Consider the following 22,359-nt stretch of genomic DNA (forward strand, 5'->3'; position numbering starts at 1 on the left):
TAAGACCCCCGTCTCAGTTGGGCTGAGTCTGAAGGATGCTTATAGCAGTATCGGCCTTGCTCTGGACCTCACTCCTCCAGCGAGGGCTGCGTACCTTAGGGTGGCTCCCACCTGGCCAGCTGAGAAGCTCTGCTGCTCCCAAAGATGGCTTTTTTTCCTCTCCAGCAGGAATTTCTGCCTCTTCCGCCTCAGGACTGCCCCTTGTTGTAGGGGTTCTTTTCATCCAGTTTTCAGTTTTCTATCCAGGGTAATTTTTCCAAAAATAGTTGTAAGCTGGTTGTGTTCATGGGAGGAGATGAGTTCAGAGTCTGCTTATGCCGCCATCTTGATGAGATCTCCAGTTTTTGTTTTAAAGTCTAGTTTGTCTATATAAGTATTGCTACCCCAACTTTCTTTTCATTGCTATTTGCATGGAGTATCTTTTCCCATCCCTTCACTTTGTGTCTTTCAGTCTGAAGTGTGTCTCTTATATGCAGCATATATATGGATCTTTTTTTTTTTTATCCAATCAGCCACCCTATGTCTTTCAATGAGAGCATTTAGTCCATTTTCATTTAAAGTAACTATTGATAAGCATGTACTTATTGCCATTTTCTTACTTTTTTTCTGTATGGTTTTGTAGTTCTTCTCTCTTCTTCTCTTGCTCTCTTTCCTTGTGATTTGATGACATTCTTTAGTGTTACGTTTGAGTTCCTTTCTCTTTTTTGTGTGTGTATTTATTATGGGTTTTTGGTTTGTGGTTACCACATGGTTCATAAATAATAACCTATGTAAATAGCAATCTATATTAAGTTGATGGTTTCTTAAGTTTGACCTTTTACTAAAAGCCCTACGCTTTTATACCCCCAACACACATTTTATGTTTTTGATACCAACTTTTACCTCTTCTATTTTTGTGTATCTCTTAACCTCTTATCATAGATATAGATGATTTTAGTACTTTTGTCTTTCGACCTTCTTATTAGCTCCATAGGTGGTCGATTCACTACCTTTATTGTATATTTGCCTTTACCAGTGATATTTTTTTCTTTGATAATTTTCTTATTCCTATTCGTGGCCTTTTCTCTTTCACTTAAGTCCCTTTAGCATTTCTTGTAAGATTGCTTTCTTGGTTGATAAACTCCTTTCGTTTTTGCTTCTCTGGGAGACTCTTTCTCTCTCCTTCCATTCTGAACGATAACCTTGCTGGGTAGAATATTCTTGTTTGCAGGTGTTTTTCTTTCAGCACTTTGAACATATTGTACCGCTCCCTTCTAGCCTCTATGGTTTCTGCTGAGAAGTCAGTTGATAGCCTTATGGGGTTTCCTTAGTATGTAACTTGTTGCTTTTCTCTTGCAGTTTTTCGGATTCTCTCTTTATCTTTAATTTTTGACATTTTAATTGTAATATGTCTTGGTGTGGGCCTCTTTGGGTTCATCTTGTTTGATGCTCTCTGTGCCTCCTGTACCTGGATGTCTGTTTCCTTCCCCAGGTTACAGAAGTTTTCAGCTATTATTTCTTCAGATAAGTTGTCTGCCCCTTTGTCTCTCTCTTCTCCTTCTGCAGATGTTATATAATGCAGATGTTGGTATGCTTGATGTTGTCCCAGAGATCCCTTAGACTGTCCTCATTCTTTTTAATTCTTTTTTCTGTTCATTTTGGGTGATTTCCTCTGCTCTTTCATCCAGATCACTGATCTGTCCTTCTGTGTCATCTGCTCTGCTGTTGATTCCCTCTAGTGAATTTTTCATTTCCATCATTGCATTCTTCTGCTTTGATTGGTTCTTTTTTATAGTTTCCAATTCTTTGTTGAAGTTCTCACTGTCTTCACCCATTGTTCTCCTAATATCAGTGAGCATCCTTATGACTATTAGTTTGTATTTTTTATCAGGTAGATTGTTTATCTCTCTTTCATTCAGTTCTTTCTCTGAGGATTTGTCCTTTTCTTTTATTTAGAACATATTCCTTTGTCTCCTCATTTTGCCTACTTCTCTGTGTTTATTTCTATGTATTAGGTATATCAGGTACATCTCCTGACTTTGGAAATGTGGCTTTTATGTAGGAGATGCCTTATGGGGCCCCGGAGCATGCTCCCTTCTCATCACCCATGCCCAGTGCTCCAAGGGTGTCCCCTATGTGGGCTATGTGTGTCCTTCTGTTGTGGTGGGGTTGCTATTGCTGTGGGTATGCACGTAAGCTGGGCTGGCCCTCAGGCTGGCTGGTCATTAGGCCCAGCTGCATGCAGTTGCTATGGGCACATTATTGGGCAGGGCAAGCCCCCACCATAGCTGGCTACGAAGTCTACTAGAACACAGCTACTGCAGTTTTGCTGGTAAGCAAGTCAGCCCCCAGTGTGACTGGTTATTAGTCCCAGGGGCACAGAACTGCTGCAGGCCAGGCCCCCAGTATGGCTGGCTGCACAGCCCTGCAGCACTCAGTTGCCTCAGATGTGTTAGTGGGTGGAGCAGGCTTCAGATGAAGCTAGCTCACTTTTGGGGGGTAGGCGTCTGGCAAAAACTGGCTATGCGCAGTCCTGCAGTATTCAGCTGCCTGAGGAGCACTGAGGGGTAGAGTAGGCCTCAGGCACCACAGTGCACAACCCGTTCAGGTTTTGGTAGGCAAGGCAGATCCCTGTGTGACTGTTTGTGAGGCCAAATGGTACAAGTCTGCTGCGGGCTTGCTGGTGGTGAGGCCAGTCCCTAGGGTGGGCTGCCTGCCCTGGCTGGGCTCAGTTGCCTTGGGTTCTCTGGTGGATGGGGCAGGCCCCACACCAACAGGCTAGAGGAAGGATTCAAATGGTGCCTTCCACCATCTGTGTCAGCACGTCTGATCTAGGTCACAATAATGGCTGCCGCCAGGGTCTCGGTCCCTGGGGGTAGGCCCAACCACCTCGTGCCTCTCTGTGATGCACTCCAAGTTTAGTAGGTGAATCTCTTTTACTAATGGACTATGCCTTTCTCTACCTGGTGTGTTTGTGCTGGTTTCCTTTTCAAGTGAGTCTGTGCATGGGCCGTTTAAGAGCAGGGTTTCCATTCCCTGAAGTTCTGTAGTTTCCCTGGGCTACACCCCGTTGGTTTTCAAAGCCAGGTATTATGGGATCTTGTCTCTTGTGTTCGATCTAAGGGCTGAGGTGCCTTATGTGGAGCTCAAATTCCCTGCTTCTCCGGGAAAAGTTCCGTATCGTTGAGATCACCCCTGACCGGGAAGCACTGTGGCTGGGGCATGGCTTTTTCCTCAGCAAGGCTGCATCTCTGCCTCTTCCACTCCTGTCTGTGTTGTCCCTTGCTGTGGAGGGTCTTTTTATGCAGCTTCCAGATCTCTCTCAGAGGATGTTGTTACACAGGTAGTTGTAGGTTTGTTGTATCTGTGGGAGGAGGTGAGCTCAGGATCCTCCTATGCCACCATCTTCCAAACCTATCAGAGAACCACCATTACTGCCTAAGTGTTCTTATTGCCTTACCCTCTTTAGAGAGGAAATCATTGTATATTTCAACATAAAACAAACGACAGTTTTTTTCTCATGTTCTCATCAAGCCCTTGTTCATAGACATAATTAATTTGTATGTAGTTACGATACTAAGAGCCATAAAACTTTGTACATGCGCATTTTTTCATGTGGTTTACACTATTGACAGTTGCAGGTTTTGTTCACTGCTGCATATTCATTGTCAAGAACAGTAGTAGATGCTCAGTAAATATTTATGGAGTAAACGAATTGTGGTCATAGAAAGTATTTGATACCTAACAAATATTTACCTCAAAAGAGTTTTATAGTTTATATTGCCACCAAAAATATGATAGATGATCAAAAATATGACTTATAATTACTTATTTTATAAATGTATACTTGGTGCTAACAGTAGTTATAAAATGCTGTTTTATTAGTGTTGCTTTGGTCATTAGCAAGGTTGAAAATTTTTCATGTTTGTTTAATTTTATGCCAAATTTCTTTTTCATTCTCTACTGACAAGTTACTTAAAAATTTTTTTTGCCCTCAAAAGTGCTAACCTGTTCCCCTACCCACTGTCACTTGCTTTATAAATACTTTAAGGTATAGGTGCTGTGGCTTCATCCAGCAAGCCTTTAAGAGGCCACCACCAGGGGTTGAAGTTTCTATTAGTTGCACTAATGTGAAGTGGTGATTCATTTCTTTTTCATGCACACACATCTAAAAATCAAAAGTTCCTTCCGTTTTTTTCTTCACCTTATTTTTCCAGCCATCATTAGAGCACACACACAAAAAGAAGCGTTTAAGAACCCATGCAGAACCCTTTTATTCTCTTTGGGAAACACGTAGAATGCAAAGAATGGTGGGTGGCTGGGTCGGCTGGGCTGGCTTATGATTCACGTACATTCTGCCCAAGGCCTGTGTTTCTGAGTGAGGCTCGACCACTGTGACAGGATGCACTGAAACACTGTGTTCCACCCTGTTCCTAAAAGAACTCTGGGAAGCATTTTGTTCAGGGAATGCAGCGCAGCAGCAAACCCTGTGAAAGCCTGTGGGCTCTGGAGTGGTACCTCCTGCTGCCCCAGGAGCGCCGTCCAGCTTCACTCTCCTCCCAGGCGCCTTTCCACGCGGGTCTGGAGCTCTCTGTGAGTGCCCCTCAGGATTACTGTGCTCCTTGGTTCTTTGTTTTCCTTCTCTGTTCTCTTCAAGGAATTTAGTCTTTTGGATCAGATTTCTTTTCAAGGTGAAGAACAGGAATACTGCCCAATTTAAAGTTGGCCATGCTGTCCTCTTTTCCCTTGTCAAGCAGAGAAGGTGCCCATTTATTTCGGGGATGGGGCTTGTCTGAGGCACTCAGAAGCTACTGAAGCTGTGACTCTCCCAGGTCAGCAGGGCCAGCTTAGCCTCCTCAGCCAGCGATGGCCAGAGACTCTTTTCCTCCAATTTAACTTTGAACCTAAATTGATAGTGTATATGAGAAAGACGAAGAGACTGGCAGACGCAGACAGACAAGAGGCCCATGTAGACCCAATGAGAGCAAAGTGCTACATTTCCAGTTTTCAGCCAAAACTCATTGTTGGAATGTTAAAATGTTGAGATAATGGCTTTACTTACATTTGAAAAATGCTTCCTTACCATAAGGAAGGGGTTAGGGAGAGGATCTTGCTAGGAAATTCCTTCCTTCCTGCATAATAACTTTTCACTGCATTTAAATTACTGTGGGTCCTGTGTCGATGCCCATAAAATAGTCAGCTGTGAATCATTGACGGCAGGAGCATGCCTAGGTCTGCCACAGCTCTTCCCCCAGGACCTGGGGGCGATGGAGACTGTGCACCCCAGTGAGGGCGACCCAGTCAGGAGAGCGAAGGCGGGTGGGGCGACACCTGGCTAGTTCTCAGCTGGGGCAGATGCAGTTTCTGGATGTTGTAGGAGCCACCGAAGAGCAAAGCTGGTCGCCAGTCCTTCCCTGTGCTGGTCGGTGGGCTTCCTGCTCTATGCCGGCTGCAGGCTGGAGGGGCAGCGCTTTCAGGAACCTGTGATGGCCAGAGAGCTGGTGGCTCCTCAAGGCTGCTGGGCAGGAGGCTCACCGAGGGCTGGAGCTGGACGGGGTGAAGGGGTGCTTAGTGGTGACGCAGCTGTGACAGGCCTCGGCTCTGTAGCTGGGGTGCGGACCAGCCCGAGATTCTGTCAGGGCAGGGGTAGGGCAGTTTGGCTACGTGCCCACACCTCACCCAATTGGCCATATTGTTAAACTACCCCATTGCAGTCCTTTTCATATCAGAGAAGATATGGGCAAATCCCACAGTTTCCAGAATTTATTGTGGCTAGAACCAGTTTTAAGTTATCAACAATTTGTTGATAAAATGTAAGAGGAGAAATCTATTGGGAGAGTTACCTAAGGTGAATGTTCCTGCTTTCAAAGCATCCAGAATCTTTTACCACTCTAATCTAGGTAAGCTGACAAAAAATGCTTCTCGATTGGATGTGGGATGTGAAGGAAATCTCAAAGTCAGGATGCTTCCAAGGTTGATAGAATGGAGTCATCGTTTACTGAGATGGGAAGCCTGGAAGAAGTGGGTGGAGTGAAGTTAGGAGTTTGGGTTTGCACATGTTGAGTCTTATTACCATTGCAATAGGTGGCATAAAGTAGTCACCAATGAAGCTAGTTTGAATGCTGGAGGTCTCTTGTACTAGATCTGGCACTCCTCATATGATGGCTTCAACTCCAGCACAGGTGACTGTCTAGAAGAGAAAGCTGGCTTGTGGACATGGTGACCATGGTCCTAGTGGATCAGCATAACTTTTGTAGGAGACATTAAGCAATCATAAATGAAGCTTTCTAGAGCGCTATATAAGATTCTCTTGGTGCATGTTGATAGGTGACATAAAGTTATCGAAGTCTTGTTAACCCTCTATTGCTCAGCGTTAGACTGTTAACAATGGGTAAGTGGTAATCAATACATTAGACACAGAGTAGGACAGCTTTAAGATTTTGTAAACTTCTGTAGAAGAGGCTCACCTGAAGAATGGCCCAGGTGTACAAATTGGGTGATAGAAGAGTACTTACTTGGGGAAATAGTTTGATTGTTTGTTGTTTTGACTGTTTGTTTTAAATTCCCTTCAGCTGTGTTTTGGTACATCCCTTATTTGTACTTTATCTTCATCTTACCACACTCTGGGAGGCAACCTACCCAGCAGAACCCACAGCATCTTCTGTCTCACTCTGCTTGTAGCTCCTTCCTCCTGTTCTTGATCCCAGGTCAGAGTCTCATTCAGTCATTCGGTCACTTCCTTGTTGAACAGACACCTGTCCATCACTTGCTAGTGTTAAACACTAGAACAGATACCTGACTGTCCTGCCCCTTAAACTTTGGCTCCGTCCTTCCTTTAGGGCAGGGCTGCCTCCTGTTCGCGTCTCAGCACCCACAGAAGGTAACAGTAGTTGTGTGGCAGCCTGAGGTGAACTCGGAGAGATTGGAGGTGTCTCAAGAACTCATTACACTTCTTTTTATAATTATGGTAAGAAGAATAAAATATAAAGTTAGAAATATTAAATATTGAATCTGTATAAAATCTATGGATAGAATCGTTACATTCTTTACCAGAGACACTTCAGATACTTCTGTGAACTGTAAGAGCTAACCCTTCAATGGTGCTGTTTTGAAGCACGCCATCTCCCCTCTAGTCCGTGGAGCCCCCGTCAGTGAGGAGCACGCCCTTGAGGTGGGAGAGAATGCTGCTGAGCGGAGGGGGAAGCCAGGCGCTTGGCCTCCACGTCCAGGCACGTGTACAGCTCTGCCATCCTGCTGCCCTTCCTGGGTCAGGTGCTGTGCTTGGAATGAGCACTGCTTTGTGCCTCAGTCTCTCACCCTCCTGCCAGCTTGTCCAGGACAGGTGCGCCAGGTGCCCGTGAGCTTTCACTCGTCATTGCTGGTTGTTTGGGAGGCTGTGGTGACCTCCAGTGTTTCCAGGGCCGCCTTTGGGTCCCTTGCCTGGTAAGAGTCCATTTGGTCTTGTCGCCTGATAGTCAGACAATAGGGAAAGAATGCGCCTCAGAGCTGAGCCAGCTGACAAGCATGGCTGTCCTGTGTGGGTCTGCGGCAGAGCCCTCGTGGGTGGAGCTGGGGAGAGCGTGGGAATGAACCTTCAGTGCTATGACTTGCTTAAGGTCTCTCATTATTTGTCAGTTCCCAACCTGGGTTTAGTTAGAAATTATGTAATTTCCAGTAGTTTCCATTTTTACTTTTTCATGAAAATCAATTCTTTTCCATTTAAATTTTATAGTGAAGATTGGATTCATGATCAGCTTTTGACCACATCAACTTTCACCCATTCTAGCTTCCATGCTGTGAATTTCTAGTGACCACTGTCTCTCCCATGTCTGAGGCTCTGAGGCTCCCAGGTGTGCGTCTGTAGCCGAGCTGCCCTCCTGTGGAGTTTAGTCCCAGCAGTCCTCTGATACACACTGGCAGCTGTTGTTAGTTACATCTTGTTTTTTTTCTTCCAGTAATTTCATTATGAATTTGATAACAGACTGATCAGTAGTTTTCGTTTCTTAATTAGTGCATTGGAAATTGATGAGCAATTTTGTGAAATGGAGAGTTGAGATGGAACAAATAGGGAATGGAAAGGGGAAGGGCGGTCAGACAGACGGAAGTGGGCGGATGTGGGGATTCCATACCCCTCAAGGTCCAGAGGCGAATGCTGCATTCTGGATGTCTCAGGAGTCCCTTTGTGGATGCCCACTGCCCTAGCGGCAGCCCTGACTTGTCTGGGCCCCGTGAGCCCCTCTTGGCTCTGGCTCCAGTGCCCGTGGCTCCTGGGTGAGGAAACCTCACTCGTTTCTCCTTGAGCTCAGTGAAAGCCCTGTTCTGCAATGCAGGGAGGGACAGGTGGCCCACTGGCCACGGTACTCGCTGAGCCCACTTCCTCTGAGATCTGCCTTGGAGGGCGAGGCTTCCCATGGAGCGCGAGGCTTCCCATGGAGCGCTGAGTGAAGGTATTCACTGAAGAAAAGGTGTGGGGCGGTACTGACACAGTCGGTCAGGTCCTAGTGACTAGCTGGAGGATGATGCGTTGTTTTCACATTTGATGTGAGTGAGGTGGTCCTTGTGTGGGTGGCTGTGGGCTTTTGCTTTGTCACCGCCTGGGCCCCAGACATGCCACATCACTTTAATGCTGGCCTCATTAGGTCATCCCCTTACTCTCTCAGTTTCTCCTTTGTTTGCTTTTCTCTATTACAGATATGTTATACACCTTTTTAGTTTGATTCAAAAGGTATTTGTTACTGAATGTACCAGGGAAACAAAAATTAGTAAGGCCCTGGCCCTAGGCTCACGGGGCTCCTGGTCCAGTAGGCAGACTTTAAGTTCCCTGGGACAGGGGGTAATAGGAGCACAGGGTACAGAGGAGTGCAAGCGGGGTTGCAGGGGGGAGAAGGAGACAGTCTAGAAGTCACTGGGGGGCTGTGGGTGTCTGTGCAGGAGAAGAGGGCAAGGAGGGCTGACATGCAGAAGCCCGTGCAAAATGCTTAGAGATTGAAAACACCTGGCACGTAAATATACCAGCGTGCGCCCACATACCGCCCAGGAAGAGTGCCTAGGCTTTGGGGCAGAATTTGGGCATTCTTGGGTGCCCTAGAAATACCTGATGTAAAGCACCCCCCGGCCCCACCACGGTCCCTGACCTGTGCCTGGAGCGGCAGCTGGCCTTCTGGGTAGAGGCCCCCCCTCTCCCCTCAGCCGGCCGAGCCCAGAGCCTGGACGCCTGTGGGGTGCGCCAAGGGCACTGCTCCCCTCTCCCTGCGCCTCTCCTCCGAGGGCACTCCGAGCGCTGCCTGGCGTCTTAGGCCCGGAGCCCCTAGAGCCGCAGAGGGTGTCGCCCACGCAGCCCTGCGGGCCCCAGGTGCTGCATGTGGAGTTTGTGCTCCTGGTGGCCGCCCAGGCGCGACAGTCCAGTGACGGGAGGCCGCGTGTCGCGGCTGACTTCCTGAGGCACGGGGACATGACTCTGGACTTGCTTCCGCTTTTCAGACGCAGCTCCGTGTGCGTCTAGCAGCGTCGTCTGAGCCAGAGTACGAAGGCCGCATGCGCTGAGCGAGCTGGGCAGGCCTCGACTGGCGCGCACTGTTTGAACGTTTATTTAGTAAACAAGTTGGCTCGTGAGTGTGATTAGGTTTTATGATCTGAACTATCCCTGTGAACACGAGTCATTATTTGCCGTCTCCTCATGTTGATTTTTTTGGTTAAGTTCTAAATTTGGAGCACAATAAGCATAGAAATCTGGAAGTTGTAGGTGCCCAGTAAACAGAGAATTCGAATCTGTCCGCCTGTTGACATGGTCGGCCCTGGAGTTGGCACTGCCCTGATGTTTAGCAGGTACAGAAGTCCTGGACACGTCTGGCACTTCACCCGGAGAGAGACAGCAGCTGGTGTCACGTTCCAGACAAAGCGATTGAACAGTTAGTGCTGATGGAAGGGCTTGTGGTTTCGGGTCGACTCCTATTGGCACATTTTTTAAATGGGTGCCAAAAGCTCCAGGGTGATCTTGATAAGATGCGTCTTATACCATGGCTTTCTCCAAGCTGTTGGAGTTCTTTGCAGACATGATCTCATCACATAACACGGCTGTGAAGTAGGGGGCTGAGATGTTACCTCCCATCTGCAGGTGAGGCGTTGAAGTTTCCCTTCTGAACCTCTGCCTGCTCCCAGCAGCTCTCCCAGATTGTAAACATTGCCCTTGCTGTCAATCCAAGTGCTGCTTTGAAAAAACAGCTCTGTTCTCATTACTGTTTCCCAGTCTGCCTCAGAAGCTGTCCCTTCATGTCCCTGCATTCCAGATGCAGCCTCCTACACACACTCGGGGCGAGCCTTCTGCCCTCCTGGCCTGCTCTCCAGGGGCACCTCAGGCCTTGGATGTCAGGCTGTCCTTTCCTTGCCCCTTCTCCCACCACCCCTCATTATCTTGCGGTGTCTCACACTCGTGTCACTAAGTATGTAGGCATAGGTTACAGCCAAGTATGGCTAGCGTGTACTACTCAGCTGGAATGTAGCCAAGAATGGAAAATCTGATTTTAATATTATATAATCCAATGAATGTTAAGCACTTAAGTTGCTCTAGTCAGTGTGTTGGGTGGGTGGATACAGCCATGGGTGATGTGTAGTTTCAGGCGCCAGCAGATTCTCCCAGTCCTAAAGGAGGAAATAGACACAAAGATGAGTCTGTTGAAGGTCACAGGTGCATGATGCCCTGTCCTGGGGACAGCGGGAACCCAGTGGGGCCTGGTCTGCTCCAAATTAGCCTTAAGAAGCTCATAGTTAGGAAGGCAGGGAGAATAGTTTCATTCCCAGCATCGGGGACAACTGCTATGTTTCTCCAGAGTGGCTCTTTGCTGGCACAGCCACTGTCTTGGTGCTGCAGAACAGCCCTGAGCACCCTTCTCATCATCCTGGGGTCTTCCTGCCTCCTCAGCCCTTTTCTTCTCTCCTGTTTGAGTTATAGAAGTCTTCTTTTCAGTGCTCTCCCACACCTTCGGCCCTCAGACCCCCTCTCATCTCCCATGATCACCCTCTCTCTTCTGCATCTTCAATTTCCTCCTCCCTACTTGCCCCCCCGTCGACCTTCAAAATGCTCAGTGCTCCCTTCTGCAGAATCCCCTTTTGCTGCTGCTGCCTGTTCCGTCCTTGTCTCTAGGAGGCTGGCTCTGTGGTCTTCTTCCCCTCTCCGTATCCTTTCTGTTTGCCCACAGCTCTGCAGAGTTGGCCCTAAGGCACTTGGGCCGCAGCCCTCACGGCCCTGTCTCCCTGTCCACTCCTGCCTGCTCTATTTTCTCACCTGACAGTGCCTCCAGCTCTGCTGATCATCTCTCCACCCCACATTGATCTCACTGACCCATGTCCCTGCTGGAAAGCTTCCACGACTGCCTTCAAACAGGGGCAAAAGCCCAGGACAGTCAGGCTCCAGACTCCAGTCTGTGGGTCCCTCTCCGCTGTCTCCTCGTGCTCCCGCATGCTGCCTGCCATCCAGCTTACTCTCCCCACAAGGCTGCTCCACCTCCCAAGAATGCCTTTTCTCCACTGCACTCTCCCTCTGCCTGAATTCTGTGTGTCTGTGAAGAGCCAGCTGTGCTGCCATCTCTCCCATGAACAGTCGCTCGTGGCCCCCACCCCTGGCAGAAGGGGCCTGTCTTTTCTGATCCTCGTCCACTTTACCTGCATCTCCCCGTGCTGGTCACCAGTTTCTGTCTTGTGGTCATCCCACAGACAGTGTTAAGGGGCCTGTCCTGTGCCAGGCATTGCTCCAAGGGCTCCTGGAGCGCCTGTCTTCTCTTTCTCCCACTGGACCAGGGCCCTAAGCACAAGTCCCATACTGCTGTAGGCCTCACAGGCACTGTGAACAGTAGGCATGCAGTGAGCTTAAATGACTGGCATCCCTCCCCTCCACTGGAGGTCAAGTCTTCTGGCCCAACTGCAGCTTTAAGTTGGCCTGGAGTTAAAGCCAGTTTCTCTGATTTCAACCATTCGTCACGTTAAACTTTCCTAGCTTTAGGTTTATCTACAAAACAGAATTTATCAGTCCAGTCACAAAAGTTTTCTAAGGAGGAGCAGGACTTAAGATTCTTTCAGGTCCACCATCAGAATTCCTGTGTGTTCGTGACACATACTAAAGAGTCTGTGGCTTAGTGTGTGTTAAACTCTTGTCATTAGGCAGCTGAGGACATACAGCTAACTGTGCTCATTCTGAGACCTGTCTGCAGCATGTTGCAGGACCCCAGCAGTCAGAGAGGCGACTATCACAGCAGTCAGGTGCAGAGGGGGGAATGGAAGTCCCTGGTGGTTCTTTTTTCTTTTTTTTTTTGAGGAAGATTAGCCCTGAGCTAACCACTGCCAATCCTCTTCTTTTTGTTGGGAAAGACTGGCCCTGAGCTAACATCTGTGCCCATCTTCCTCTACTTTATGTGTGAGACGCCCACCACAGCATGGCTTGCCAAGTGGTGCCCTGTCCGCACCTGGGAGCCGAACTGGCCAACCCTGGACCGCCGAAGCAGAACATGCGCACTTAACAGCTGCGCCACCATGCCAGCCCCCTGGTGGTTTGTTTTAAGATGACATACACTTACACCTCCCATCAAAGTGTCCTTTGCTTCCCCCCAGGAGATGGCAGGCAGAGCCCTCAAGCAGACTGGCAGCAGAAGTATTGAAGCCGCCCTGGAGTACATCAGTAAGATGGGCTACTTGGACCCGAGGAATGAGCAGATTGTGCGAGTCATTAAGCAGACCTCCCCAGGTGAGCTCAGCCCCGCAGCGTGGTGAGTAAAGGTGATCTGTGATTTAAACACACAAAACCGTTTGCAGGAAGGGAGGCCCAGTGCAGCGTGCTCAGCGGGTTGCCTCTTGGCACGTTGCCTCGTTCTGACAATGGGTGAACTGGGTCTGCCCTGCTCCGATGTTCAGGCCCTGGAGCAGGAGACAGGAGTTGGAGATCCTGGGGCTTACCTGAGTGCCTCCCTCACTCCCCCATTTCAAATAACCCGCTCGCTTCCTACCTGGGCAAGTTTCTGTACTGGTTTTGTTTTGTTTGATGGAAGATTCAAAAATTCACTGGATATAAAAATTAGGTAGCCCAGCAGAATGAGAGTAAAATTGTTCTTTTTACTTTCTCTGGGGCCTGTGTGTGTCTTGGAAAAGGGAGGTTTATTTCATTAATTCTAAAACGCCCCTTGTAGCCTCTGAGAGCAGAGGAGGCCTTGGGTAGGGGTTCTGGGAGAGCCCGCCTTGCTTTCCCCTTGGAAGGGCCAGAGTCGCAGCCTCGACAGTGAGTGTTCCTCTCCTCCGGATGGAGCCGATGGGGCAGTTCTTTAGCGTGTGAGGTCCTGGTGTGATGAAGGATTTATGATATTTAGTAAAAGGAGTTCTCCCTATTTTGTGGAAGACCTCGGATGAAATCCACTTCATCCGTTGCGTGAGAAAATTGCACAGGCTTTGTAGGTTGTATCTTTGTTGTTAAGAGGACACAAAATTTCTCTTTTCTTCTTGATAGAGGAATTTCCTTAAACAGTGCCAGGCTGGCCTCCTCATCGAGATTCTTAGAGTCACAGGGCTGTCTCGGCACAGCACGAACGGAGGCACGGCCCGCTCGGTGGTGATTTTCCTCTGCGTTGCCTTCCACGTGGATTCACTGATGCTTATTCTTAGCCCAGGAAAACCAAGCCACTGTTTGGCTGTGCCTTCTGCTTAATGCAGTGGCTGTTGAGGGTCTTGGCTCTGCCAGGTATTCCCGTGAGGGGTCTCTGACAGGCAGGGCAGAGCCTTTTGACTCAGAAGGTCACCCGGATCCACCCACAGCAGAACTCAGCCTGTGTCAGAGGACCATTAGTCATCGAAGAGCCTGTGCAGTAGTGTCAGCCCCAAGGACGTTGTTGGTGTGAGGAATTAGCCTGGTGGTGCCAGACCAACAGAGCAGATCCCCTCTCATGCCCTCTTCCCCTCTCATGCCATCTTCCTTTTCTCCTTCTTTGCAGGAAAGGGAATCGCACCAACTGCTGTGCCACGGAGGCCGAGCTTTGAAGGAACAGGCGACCCTTTCCCGCCCTACCATCAGCTGAGCGGGGCAGCCTACGAGGGCAGCAGTGCACTAGATGAAGTGCCTCGTCAGTACATGGACTTTCTCTTTGCCGGAGCGAGCCCTCACAGCATGCCTGGCAGCCATCAGCACCAGCCCAAAGGCTATGCTGCGAACATGGAGGCCGCAGGCATGAATTTCCCGGGGACCAGCCCTGGGGTCCAGGCCCTCCCACTGCAAGGCCCACACTACAGGCCACATCTGCTGGTGCCAGGGGAGCCCCTGGGCTATGGCATCCAGCGCAGCCCCTCCTTCCAAAGCAAGACGCCCCAGGAGGCAGGAGGGTTTGCAAACCTGGCTGGCAAGGGCCCGGCAGTGCAGCCAGGGGCCAGCCATGCATTTCAGCAGGCAGGAGCAGCGACAGGTCTGTACGTGCCACATCCACACCATAAGCAGGCCCACCAGGTGCACATGATGAGCTCTCGGGGCCAGGTGTTCACCAGCGACAGCCCCCCCCAGAGTGTGCTTACTCCCTCTAGAAACAGCCTCAATGTGGACCTCTATGATATGAACAGCCCTTCTGTACAGCAATGGCAGTCCTCCACCCTGTCCCGCCGCGACTCTCTTCAAAAGCCGGGCCTGGAGGCACCCCCCCGCCAGCACGTGGCATTCCTTCCCGAAGGCCCTGTCCCCAGCAGAACCAACTCCTTCAACAACCACCAGCAGCAAGTGACCGTGCCCATCCGGGCCGGAGTGCCCAGCAAACCAGAGCCTTCCATGCCCTCCCCCAACACCATCACGGCTGTGACGGCTGCCCACATCCTGCATCCAGTGAAGAGCGTGAGGGTGATGAGGCCTGAGCCCCAGACGGCCGTGGGGCCCTCCCACCCAGCCTGGGTGCCAGCGCCCCCACCGGGGGTGGAGAGTCTGGACTCCAAGGACGAGCACCCTCTGCCCTTGGGGGGCGCTGCTGCCTACCCTCTGGACGTTGAGTACAGCAGCCCAGAGATGAGGTGCCCGCCCCCGCCGTACCCGAAGCATTTGTTGCTTCAGAGTAAGTCAGAGCAGTTCAACCTGGACAGCCTGTGTGTGGGGATGGAACAGAGCCTCCGAGGGGGCCAGGCTGCAGAGCCCGCTGACAGGAATGACAAGAGCCACAAAAATGCCAAAGGGGAGAAAGTGGGGAAGGATAAAAAGCAGATCCAGACTTCTCCTGTTCCTGTTCGGAAAAACAGCAGAGATGAAGAAAAGAGAGAATCCCGCATCAAGAGCTACTCGCCATATGCGTTCAAGTTCTTCATGGAGCAGCACGTGGAAAATGTCATAAAAACCTACCAACAGAAAGTCAACCGAAGGTTGCAGCTGGAACAAGAAATGGCGAAGGTAATTTCTCACTTCATTCTTCCCCTTGGCCCTGGCTCTTTCCTACGCCAGTCACAGGAATCACAGCAGAATCCCTTTTTGGTTTCTGTTTTATGCACCTTTCTTACAAACCGTTCGTCTCACAGGACAATGGTCTGGTTATGGGGTGAACAACTTGGAGAAATTACAAATGTCGCGCCCTCCCTTCCTTTCGCACCCGACTGGGGGGGGTCAGGGACAGCCATGCTTGATGAGCCGACAGATAAATTACCAAGTCAATTTTCTTGGTGTGTCTTTACTCAGTAACAAAATTCATTGAGTTTTGCTAACTAGTAATAAAACATTTTGAAAGAATAGAAACAAAATCTGAGGTTTTATAAATTGAAATTGTGGGATTTATCAAGAAAAATATATCTAGTAGTAATCCATTTATCCCTCCTTTAAGTCTATAATTAGCAAATAATATTTTAAATATACCTTAGTTGACACTGAACTGCTAGAGAAGGTAATTAATGAAATTATTTAAATTAAAATGTTACAGTAAATTTAAATCACATAAATCCAATAATTTCAAATTGTGAAAGTCATTCTGCTGTCCCATTTTCATTGACTTTTTTCTTTTGTTTTCCCATTTTCCTTGAGCTATTAAAATATTAGATTGCTCCTAGAATTCCAGGAATTTTATGATTACCTTTTCCACAGATTTTTATTTATAGAGATTTCCTTTAGTTTTTAGAGCCTAAAGTCACCTATTTTGTTTTCCCTTTGGCTTCCAGATTTATGTCCATATATGGATATAAAGAACAAAACTGATTATCATCTTGCTTGTAGTATATTGGCCCCGTTCTATTTTCTTTTTCTGTAGATTGAGCTAGGGTCCTCTCAGTTCTTGGGCATCTCTCCCCCTCTCTGTTTCCCGTCGTGGGGCTCCTCTGACGTGGCTCTTCCGTCTCCTCCTTCCACACAGGCGGGGCTCTGTGAGGCGGAACAGGAGCAGATGAGGAAGATCCTCTACCAGAAGGAGTCCAACTACAACAGGCTGAAGAGGGCCAAGATGGACAAGTCCATGTTTGTGAAAATCAAAACCCTGGGCATCGGCGCCTTTGGAGAAGTGTGCCTTGCTTGTAAAGTGGACACTCATGCCCTGTACGCCATGAAGACCCTGAGGAAGAAGGATGTCCTGAACCGGAACCAGGTGGCCCACGTCAAGGCCGAGAGGGACATCCTGGCTGAAGCAGACAATGAGTGGGTGGTCAAACTCTACTACTCCTTCCAAGACAAGGACAGCCTGTACTTTGTGATGGACTACATCCCTGGGGGGGACATGATGAGCCTGCTGATCCGGATGGAGGTCTTCCCTGAGCACTTGGCCCGGTTCTACATTGCAGAGTTGACTCTGGCCATCGAGAGTGTCCACAAGATGGGCTTTATCCACCGAGACATCAAGCCAGACAACATTTTGATAGATCTTGATGGCCACATCAAACTGACAGATTTTGGCCTCTGTACTGGGTTCAGGTGGACTCACAATTCCAAATACTACCAGAAAGGTATTGTCCCAGGCATGCCACGTCCGCTTTCTGCATCTAGACAGAACTACACCATCTGAGACAACGGTTTCCCACCCTGGGGTCTCCTAATCATTTGGAAATTATCTGTCACTCCATTATGTTATAATTTGGTGTGACATCTTCCCTAAAGGAATAGTATGATATGTGTGAGATTTTTTTTAAGTTTGTGGATTTAAGTTCTGTAATATTTTGGGAACAATAGGCTATGGAGTGTCTTGGGGCCTTTGTGAGGAACCATCACTCTGCCCTATTAAAAAGAGCCTTAAAAAATAAGTCTCAGGGGCCGGCCCAGTGGCGCAGCACTTAAGTTTGCACATTCCGCTTTGGTGGCCCAGGGTTCGCTGGTTCGGATCCTGGGTGTGGACATTGCACTGCTTGGCAAGCCGTGCTGTGGTAGGCATTCCACATATAAAGTAGAGGAAGATGGGCACGGATACTAGCTCAGGGCCAAAAGCAAAAAGCTTTTTTTTTCCTTTTTTTTTTCCTCAGCAAAAAGAGGAGGATTGGCAGTAGATGTTAGCTTGGGGCTAATCTACCTCAAAAAAAATAAAGTCTCACAACTTGCCAAGAAGTCCTGTCTTAATGCTAACCTGAGTCTATGGGTGTGGGTATAAGTAGATATAGATATAGATATAGATATAGTTTGACTCCGTCTCCCATAGTTCTGCTGGTCATTATCTTATGTATGGCTTGTATTCTTGAAATAGTTATTTTAGTACCATAGCTCAGGCTTCATTCTTTTAACTCAAAACTAATCTTAAGTTATTTAATTCATTCCTATTTTCTGTCATTGGAGTCATTTTTGTTCACGTCTTTTAAATCCTCTTATGCTTTTCCATGCTAATCTTAAAATATGTTGTGTCAGACAGGTGTAGGCCTTTTGAGATTGGCCTGAGAAGCACTAAGACAGATGTCCCCGCAGTTGCGTGAGCCTTTCTTACTCAGCGTCAGGCTGTCCGCCAGCACAGCATCCGGCTCCTGTAATTGCTTCTCCTGTTGTTTCTGTCTTGGTGCGTTTACCTCACAACTTGCATCTCAGAACCACAGGCCGGCTGCAGTTGGGGTAGATTCTTTCTTGTCATGTGTCAGAAGCTGAACTGAATTACTTTTCCCTTTGAAGCTATGAATTTGTTGCATCGTTGAATAGTGAAAATTTACTTTGTTTTTTATTCTCTTCTTTCACCGCCCCTGAATCCTGGGTGAAAGGGAGCCACATCAGACAGGACAGCATGGAGCCCAGTGACCTCTGGGACGATGTGTCTAATTGTCGATGTGGAGACAGGCTGAAGACCCTGGAGCAGAGAGCCAGGAAGCAGCATCAGAGATGTCTGGCTCACTCCCTGGTTGGGACGCCAAATTACATCGCGCCAGAAGTCCTCCTCCGAAAAGGTGTGTCCTTGGGCCACTTTCCTCGAGAGCTCCACAAGTCAGCTGCCCACCTGGAGGCCATCTTGACTTCCAACCTGTGGAGCCAGATGACTTCTGAAGAGTCTCTCCAGCTTCAGCTTTCTAAGACTCTAGATAATTCCCATTGTGTTTTTGTACTCATGGAAGCCTGTGAGATTACTCCCTTAGCAAACAAGCTTCCAGCTTATCTCATTTCTTTCCTGAACTGCCCTTGCTTCCAGGGTGAGAGAAGAGACGCACCATTAAGCCAGTCTCCACTTGCCCCTTCCTGTGGTTGGGAACTGATAGATTGGGTGTAGGGTGTGGGCTTTCTCCTTTGAACCCAAGAGAATCACTCCAGAACTGGTTTTGACAGAATCATATGATATAAACAGCTCTGAGGGTCACAGGGACACCACTCAGTCAGTTTAAGACATCCATCTCCAGAGTCCAGCTTTAACTCTTCCTTGTCCAGGCTCCTAGCTGGGTTGTACCATCTCCAACTGGTTATTAAGTATGACAGAATACAAATAATTGTTTTCCTCCAATTCTCCTCTGGTAGTCCAGAAGCGTCTTAAAGGTAAGATGTGGGGACACTAGTGTGCCTAAAATTACAAGTACTCAGTAAAATTGGTCTCCTGGATGGATCCTCTGTTCTATCAAATATGACACCTGATTGAGTACAAAAAGAATCTTTCAGTGATCAGTTGCATGGCCCATAGCAACCGTGGTTGTTGATCTGATCCTCTGTAATAACTCCAGACATCAGTGGCCTGTCTTTTCACAGGTGTTGTTTCAAGTTTTTGGAGCCATCCAGACTCGGTTCACATCGGAGTTTTCTCTCTTAGCCGTGGTAATCCAAGGCTGATTACCTAACCACTCAGAGCCCCAGACAGAACGACTACCTTGAGAGGTCGTTGAGCCACCTCGCTGCCCAGTGAAGGTCTCGTTCTCCCCTCTCAGAGTGGGAGGTGGGAGTTGCTGGGCTGTAGGGGAGGGCTTCCACCCTCTAGCACCCAACGTGTGTAGCCGTCCAGAGGAACAAGTGGTCGGAGCTACTCTGAAGCCTCCAGTGCCAGGCTGGGGCAGGAGGAGATGGGAGGGAGGGAGAACAGAGGGCCTCTGAAGGAACTAGACTGGCAAATATGGCCGCAGGTCTTGCGCCGTCACACTTAGCAAGGATGAAGTGGCATCGAGACTGGAGCGTGGCTTGGACTGGGCTGTGGGCTATGAAGGAGAAGTGGGAGAAAATGAGAGAGAAATGAACCTGCTCTCCAGTGTCCTTGAGGCTGGCCCTGCCCAAGCCGCGGGACGTCCTGCCTCGGCTGCTGCGTCCTGGCAGCTCTGAGGAGGGCCTGGCCCCCTTGTGCCTCGCAGAAAGAGCATGTCTTAGGAGAGGTGTTTCCTTTGCCAGAGTGCCCCCTTTCTTCCTCCTTTTCTCCACATTCCTGGGTTCTCCCAAACTGACTAAGAAAGCCCCAAGGAGGTCCCCTGACTGGTTGCGTGTGACTGTTCACACGTCTTAGCACTTCCTGTTCCCAGTTACTACTATGTTAATTCGTGTCTGTATGTTCTGTAAGAACTTAAAATTCTGGTTATTGTTGTTACTAACAGTAACAGTAATCTTTTTAGATTGAAAAGTCTTTCCTTATCAGAAAAGCATCCTGTGTTTATCACAGACTAATGATTGGAAATAAGAAAGTGCAGATGACTGTACCCCACCCCAAGCCTCTTGCCACCTGGCAGCGTCCTTCCAGCCTCAGAGCCACAGGCCAGGGAGACACAGTCTGTGTGGGCAGGTTTTCTCTTCCGCCACATGTGGCTGGAGCATGCCTTCGCACTTTACAGTAACTCAGTATTTCAGGATTTCAGAAACCTCCCTGAGGGGAACGCGTGCCTGTGCTGGGCCTGACGAGGCTTTGTCTTCCAGGGTACACTCAGCTCTGTGACTGGTGGAGCGTTGGAGTGATTCTCTTCGAGATGCTGGTGGGGCAGCCGCCCTTCTTGGCCCCTACTCCCACAGAAACCCAACTAAAGGTAACTGAGGAGGTAACATGCGTCTGCTTGCTGCACACACACGTGATTCTCTGATGGACCCATGAATCTGGGGTCAACGTTTGACCTCTTATTCTGAGTAGTGGTAGAATGTCAATTAATAATCCCTTAATTAGAAAAACACTGAATTAAGGCTTAGTTTTACTCCAGTAACAGTAAAGTTGGAATTTGTCTTTACCTGTACCCTAATTGAGTTGCTGGACTGTTCACTAATTTGCCTGCATGAAAATAACCCAATTTTTTTTATTGTGATCAAATTTACCATTTTTAATTACCATAATTCAGTGGCATTAAGTACATTTATAATGTTGTGCAACTGTCAGCATTACCTATTTGCAGATATTTTTGTCATCACAAACAGAAACTGTCCCCATTACACGACTCCCCCTCCTTTCCTTTCAGCCCTGTGGCCTCTCATCTATGTTCTGTCTCTATGAAGTTGCCTACTTTAGGTACCTCATTTAAGTGGGATCATACAATGTTTGTCCTTTTGTTGCTGGCTTATTTCACTTAGCATAGTGTCCTCAAGGTTCATCCGTGTTGTAGCATGTGACAGGATTTCCTTCGTTTTTAAGGCTGAATAATATTCCATTGTATGTGTGTTTTGTTTATCCATCATCCCGTGAAGGACACTGGGGTTGTTTCCACCTTTTGGCTATTGTAAATAATGCTGCTATGAACATGAGTATGTATGCACGTGTCTGTCCGAGTCCTTGCTTTCACTTCTTTTGGATGTATACCCAGAAGTGGAATTGCTGGATCAGATGATCATTCTATGTTGAACTTTGTGAGGAACCACTAAACTATTTGCCACAGTGGCTGCACCATTTTACATTCCCACCAACGGGGCACAGGGGTTCCAATTTCTCCACACGGTCACCAACAGTTATTTTTCTTTTTTTGTAATAGCCATCCTCGTGGGTATGAGGTTGGGATCTCACTGTGGTTTAAATTTTTATTTCCCTAATGATTAATGATCTTTTATGTGTTTGTTGGACATTTGTATGTCTTCTTTGGAGAATGTCTATTCAAGTCATTTGCCCTTTTTAAATCAGGTTGTTTGTTTTTTTTGTTGTTGAGTTGTAAGAGTTCTTTATATTTTCTGGATATTAATCCCTAATCAGATATATGCTTTGCAGACATATTCTCCCATTCCATAGGTTGTACTGTTAATAATGTCCTTTGATGCACAAAAGTTTTAGATTTTGATGAAGTCCAATTTATATGTTTTTTTCTTTTGTTGTCTGTGCTTTTGGTATCATATCCAAGAAATCATTACCAAATCCGATGTCATGAAGATTTTCCCCTATGTGAGTTTTATAGTTTCATAGTTTTAGCTCTACAAAAACAACTCCTTGGGTTTGAACCAACCCTCCCATCCATACACCCACCTCCCTCCGTGTCGTGCCCAATGCCTGCTCACCCCAGCCCACAGCCCGTTCTATTGGCCTTGTTTTATCCTGACTCTAAGTATAAACAATAAAATACCTTAGGTTTTCTCTTCACAGTAGATGCATCTCTATGACAAATGTATTTACTGACCTCCAAAAGGGCTGTTCTGTGTGGTTGAGCATCACAGACATGAGGCCAAGGACAGTCAGCTTTATTATTGTTCTTTGTGAGGTGGTGTTTTTTTTTGTTGTTTGGTTGGTTTTTTTTTTTTTAACAAAACCCCATTTGACCATCCCCCAGCCGCAATAAATATTGAATGAGAACCATAATGATTCAACAGAAATCTTTTTGCCATAGCTAAAGAAATGACTCATAGAGAATCAGGCTCTTCATTTTTGTGGAAAACACAAAATTCTTTTGCTAAACAGTATTTCTGATAGAAGAAAACCAATCTCTTGTGGTCTGTATTGGCTTCATCATCCCATGCCTTGGGCTGTGAGCCCCCTACTAAAACCGCACTGACCTTTATTTTATTTTATTTTATTTTTTGAGGAAGATTAGCCCTGAGCTAACATCTGCCGCCAATCCTCCTCTTTTTGCTGGGGA

General features: G+C 47.9%; 1 protein-coding gene across 3 annotated transcripts in view; it reads left to right on the forward strand.

Annotated features, from left to right (window-relative positions):
- Positions 1 to 22,359, forward strand: part of LATS2 (large tumor suppressor kinase 2) — a 97,636-nt gene that overhangs the window by 72,563 nt on the left and 2,714 nt on the right. For all 3 annotated transcript variants that reach the window (XM_046664460.1, XM_046664458.1, XM_046664459.1), the window contains 5 exons: positions 12,580 to 12,712; positions 13,947 to 15,370; positions 16,317 to 16,899; positions 18,127 to 18,309; positions 20,237 to 20,343. In XM_046664460.1, the coding sequence (XP_046520416.1) occupies positions 12,583 to 12,712; positions 13,947 to 15,370; positions 16,317 to 16,899; positions 18,127 to 18,309; positions 20,237 to 20,343 (2,427 nt within the window). In that variant the 5' untranslated portion in view covers positions 12,580 to 12,582. The remainder of the gene's footprint in view (positions 1 to 12,579; positions 12,713 to 13,946; positions 15,371 to 16,316; positions 16,900 to 18,126; positions 18,310 to 20,236; positions 20,344 to 22,359) is intronic.

The sequence above is a fragment of the Equus quagga genome, chromosome 6, assembly GCF_021613505.1.
Source record: "Equus quagga isolate Etosha38 chromosome 6, UCLA_HA_Equagga_1.0, whole genome shotgun sequence".
In the NCBI taxonomy this organism is placed as follows: domain Eukaryota; kingdom Metazoa; phylum Chordata; class Mammalia; order Perissodactyla; family Equidae; genus Equus; species Equus quagga.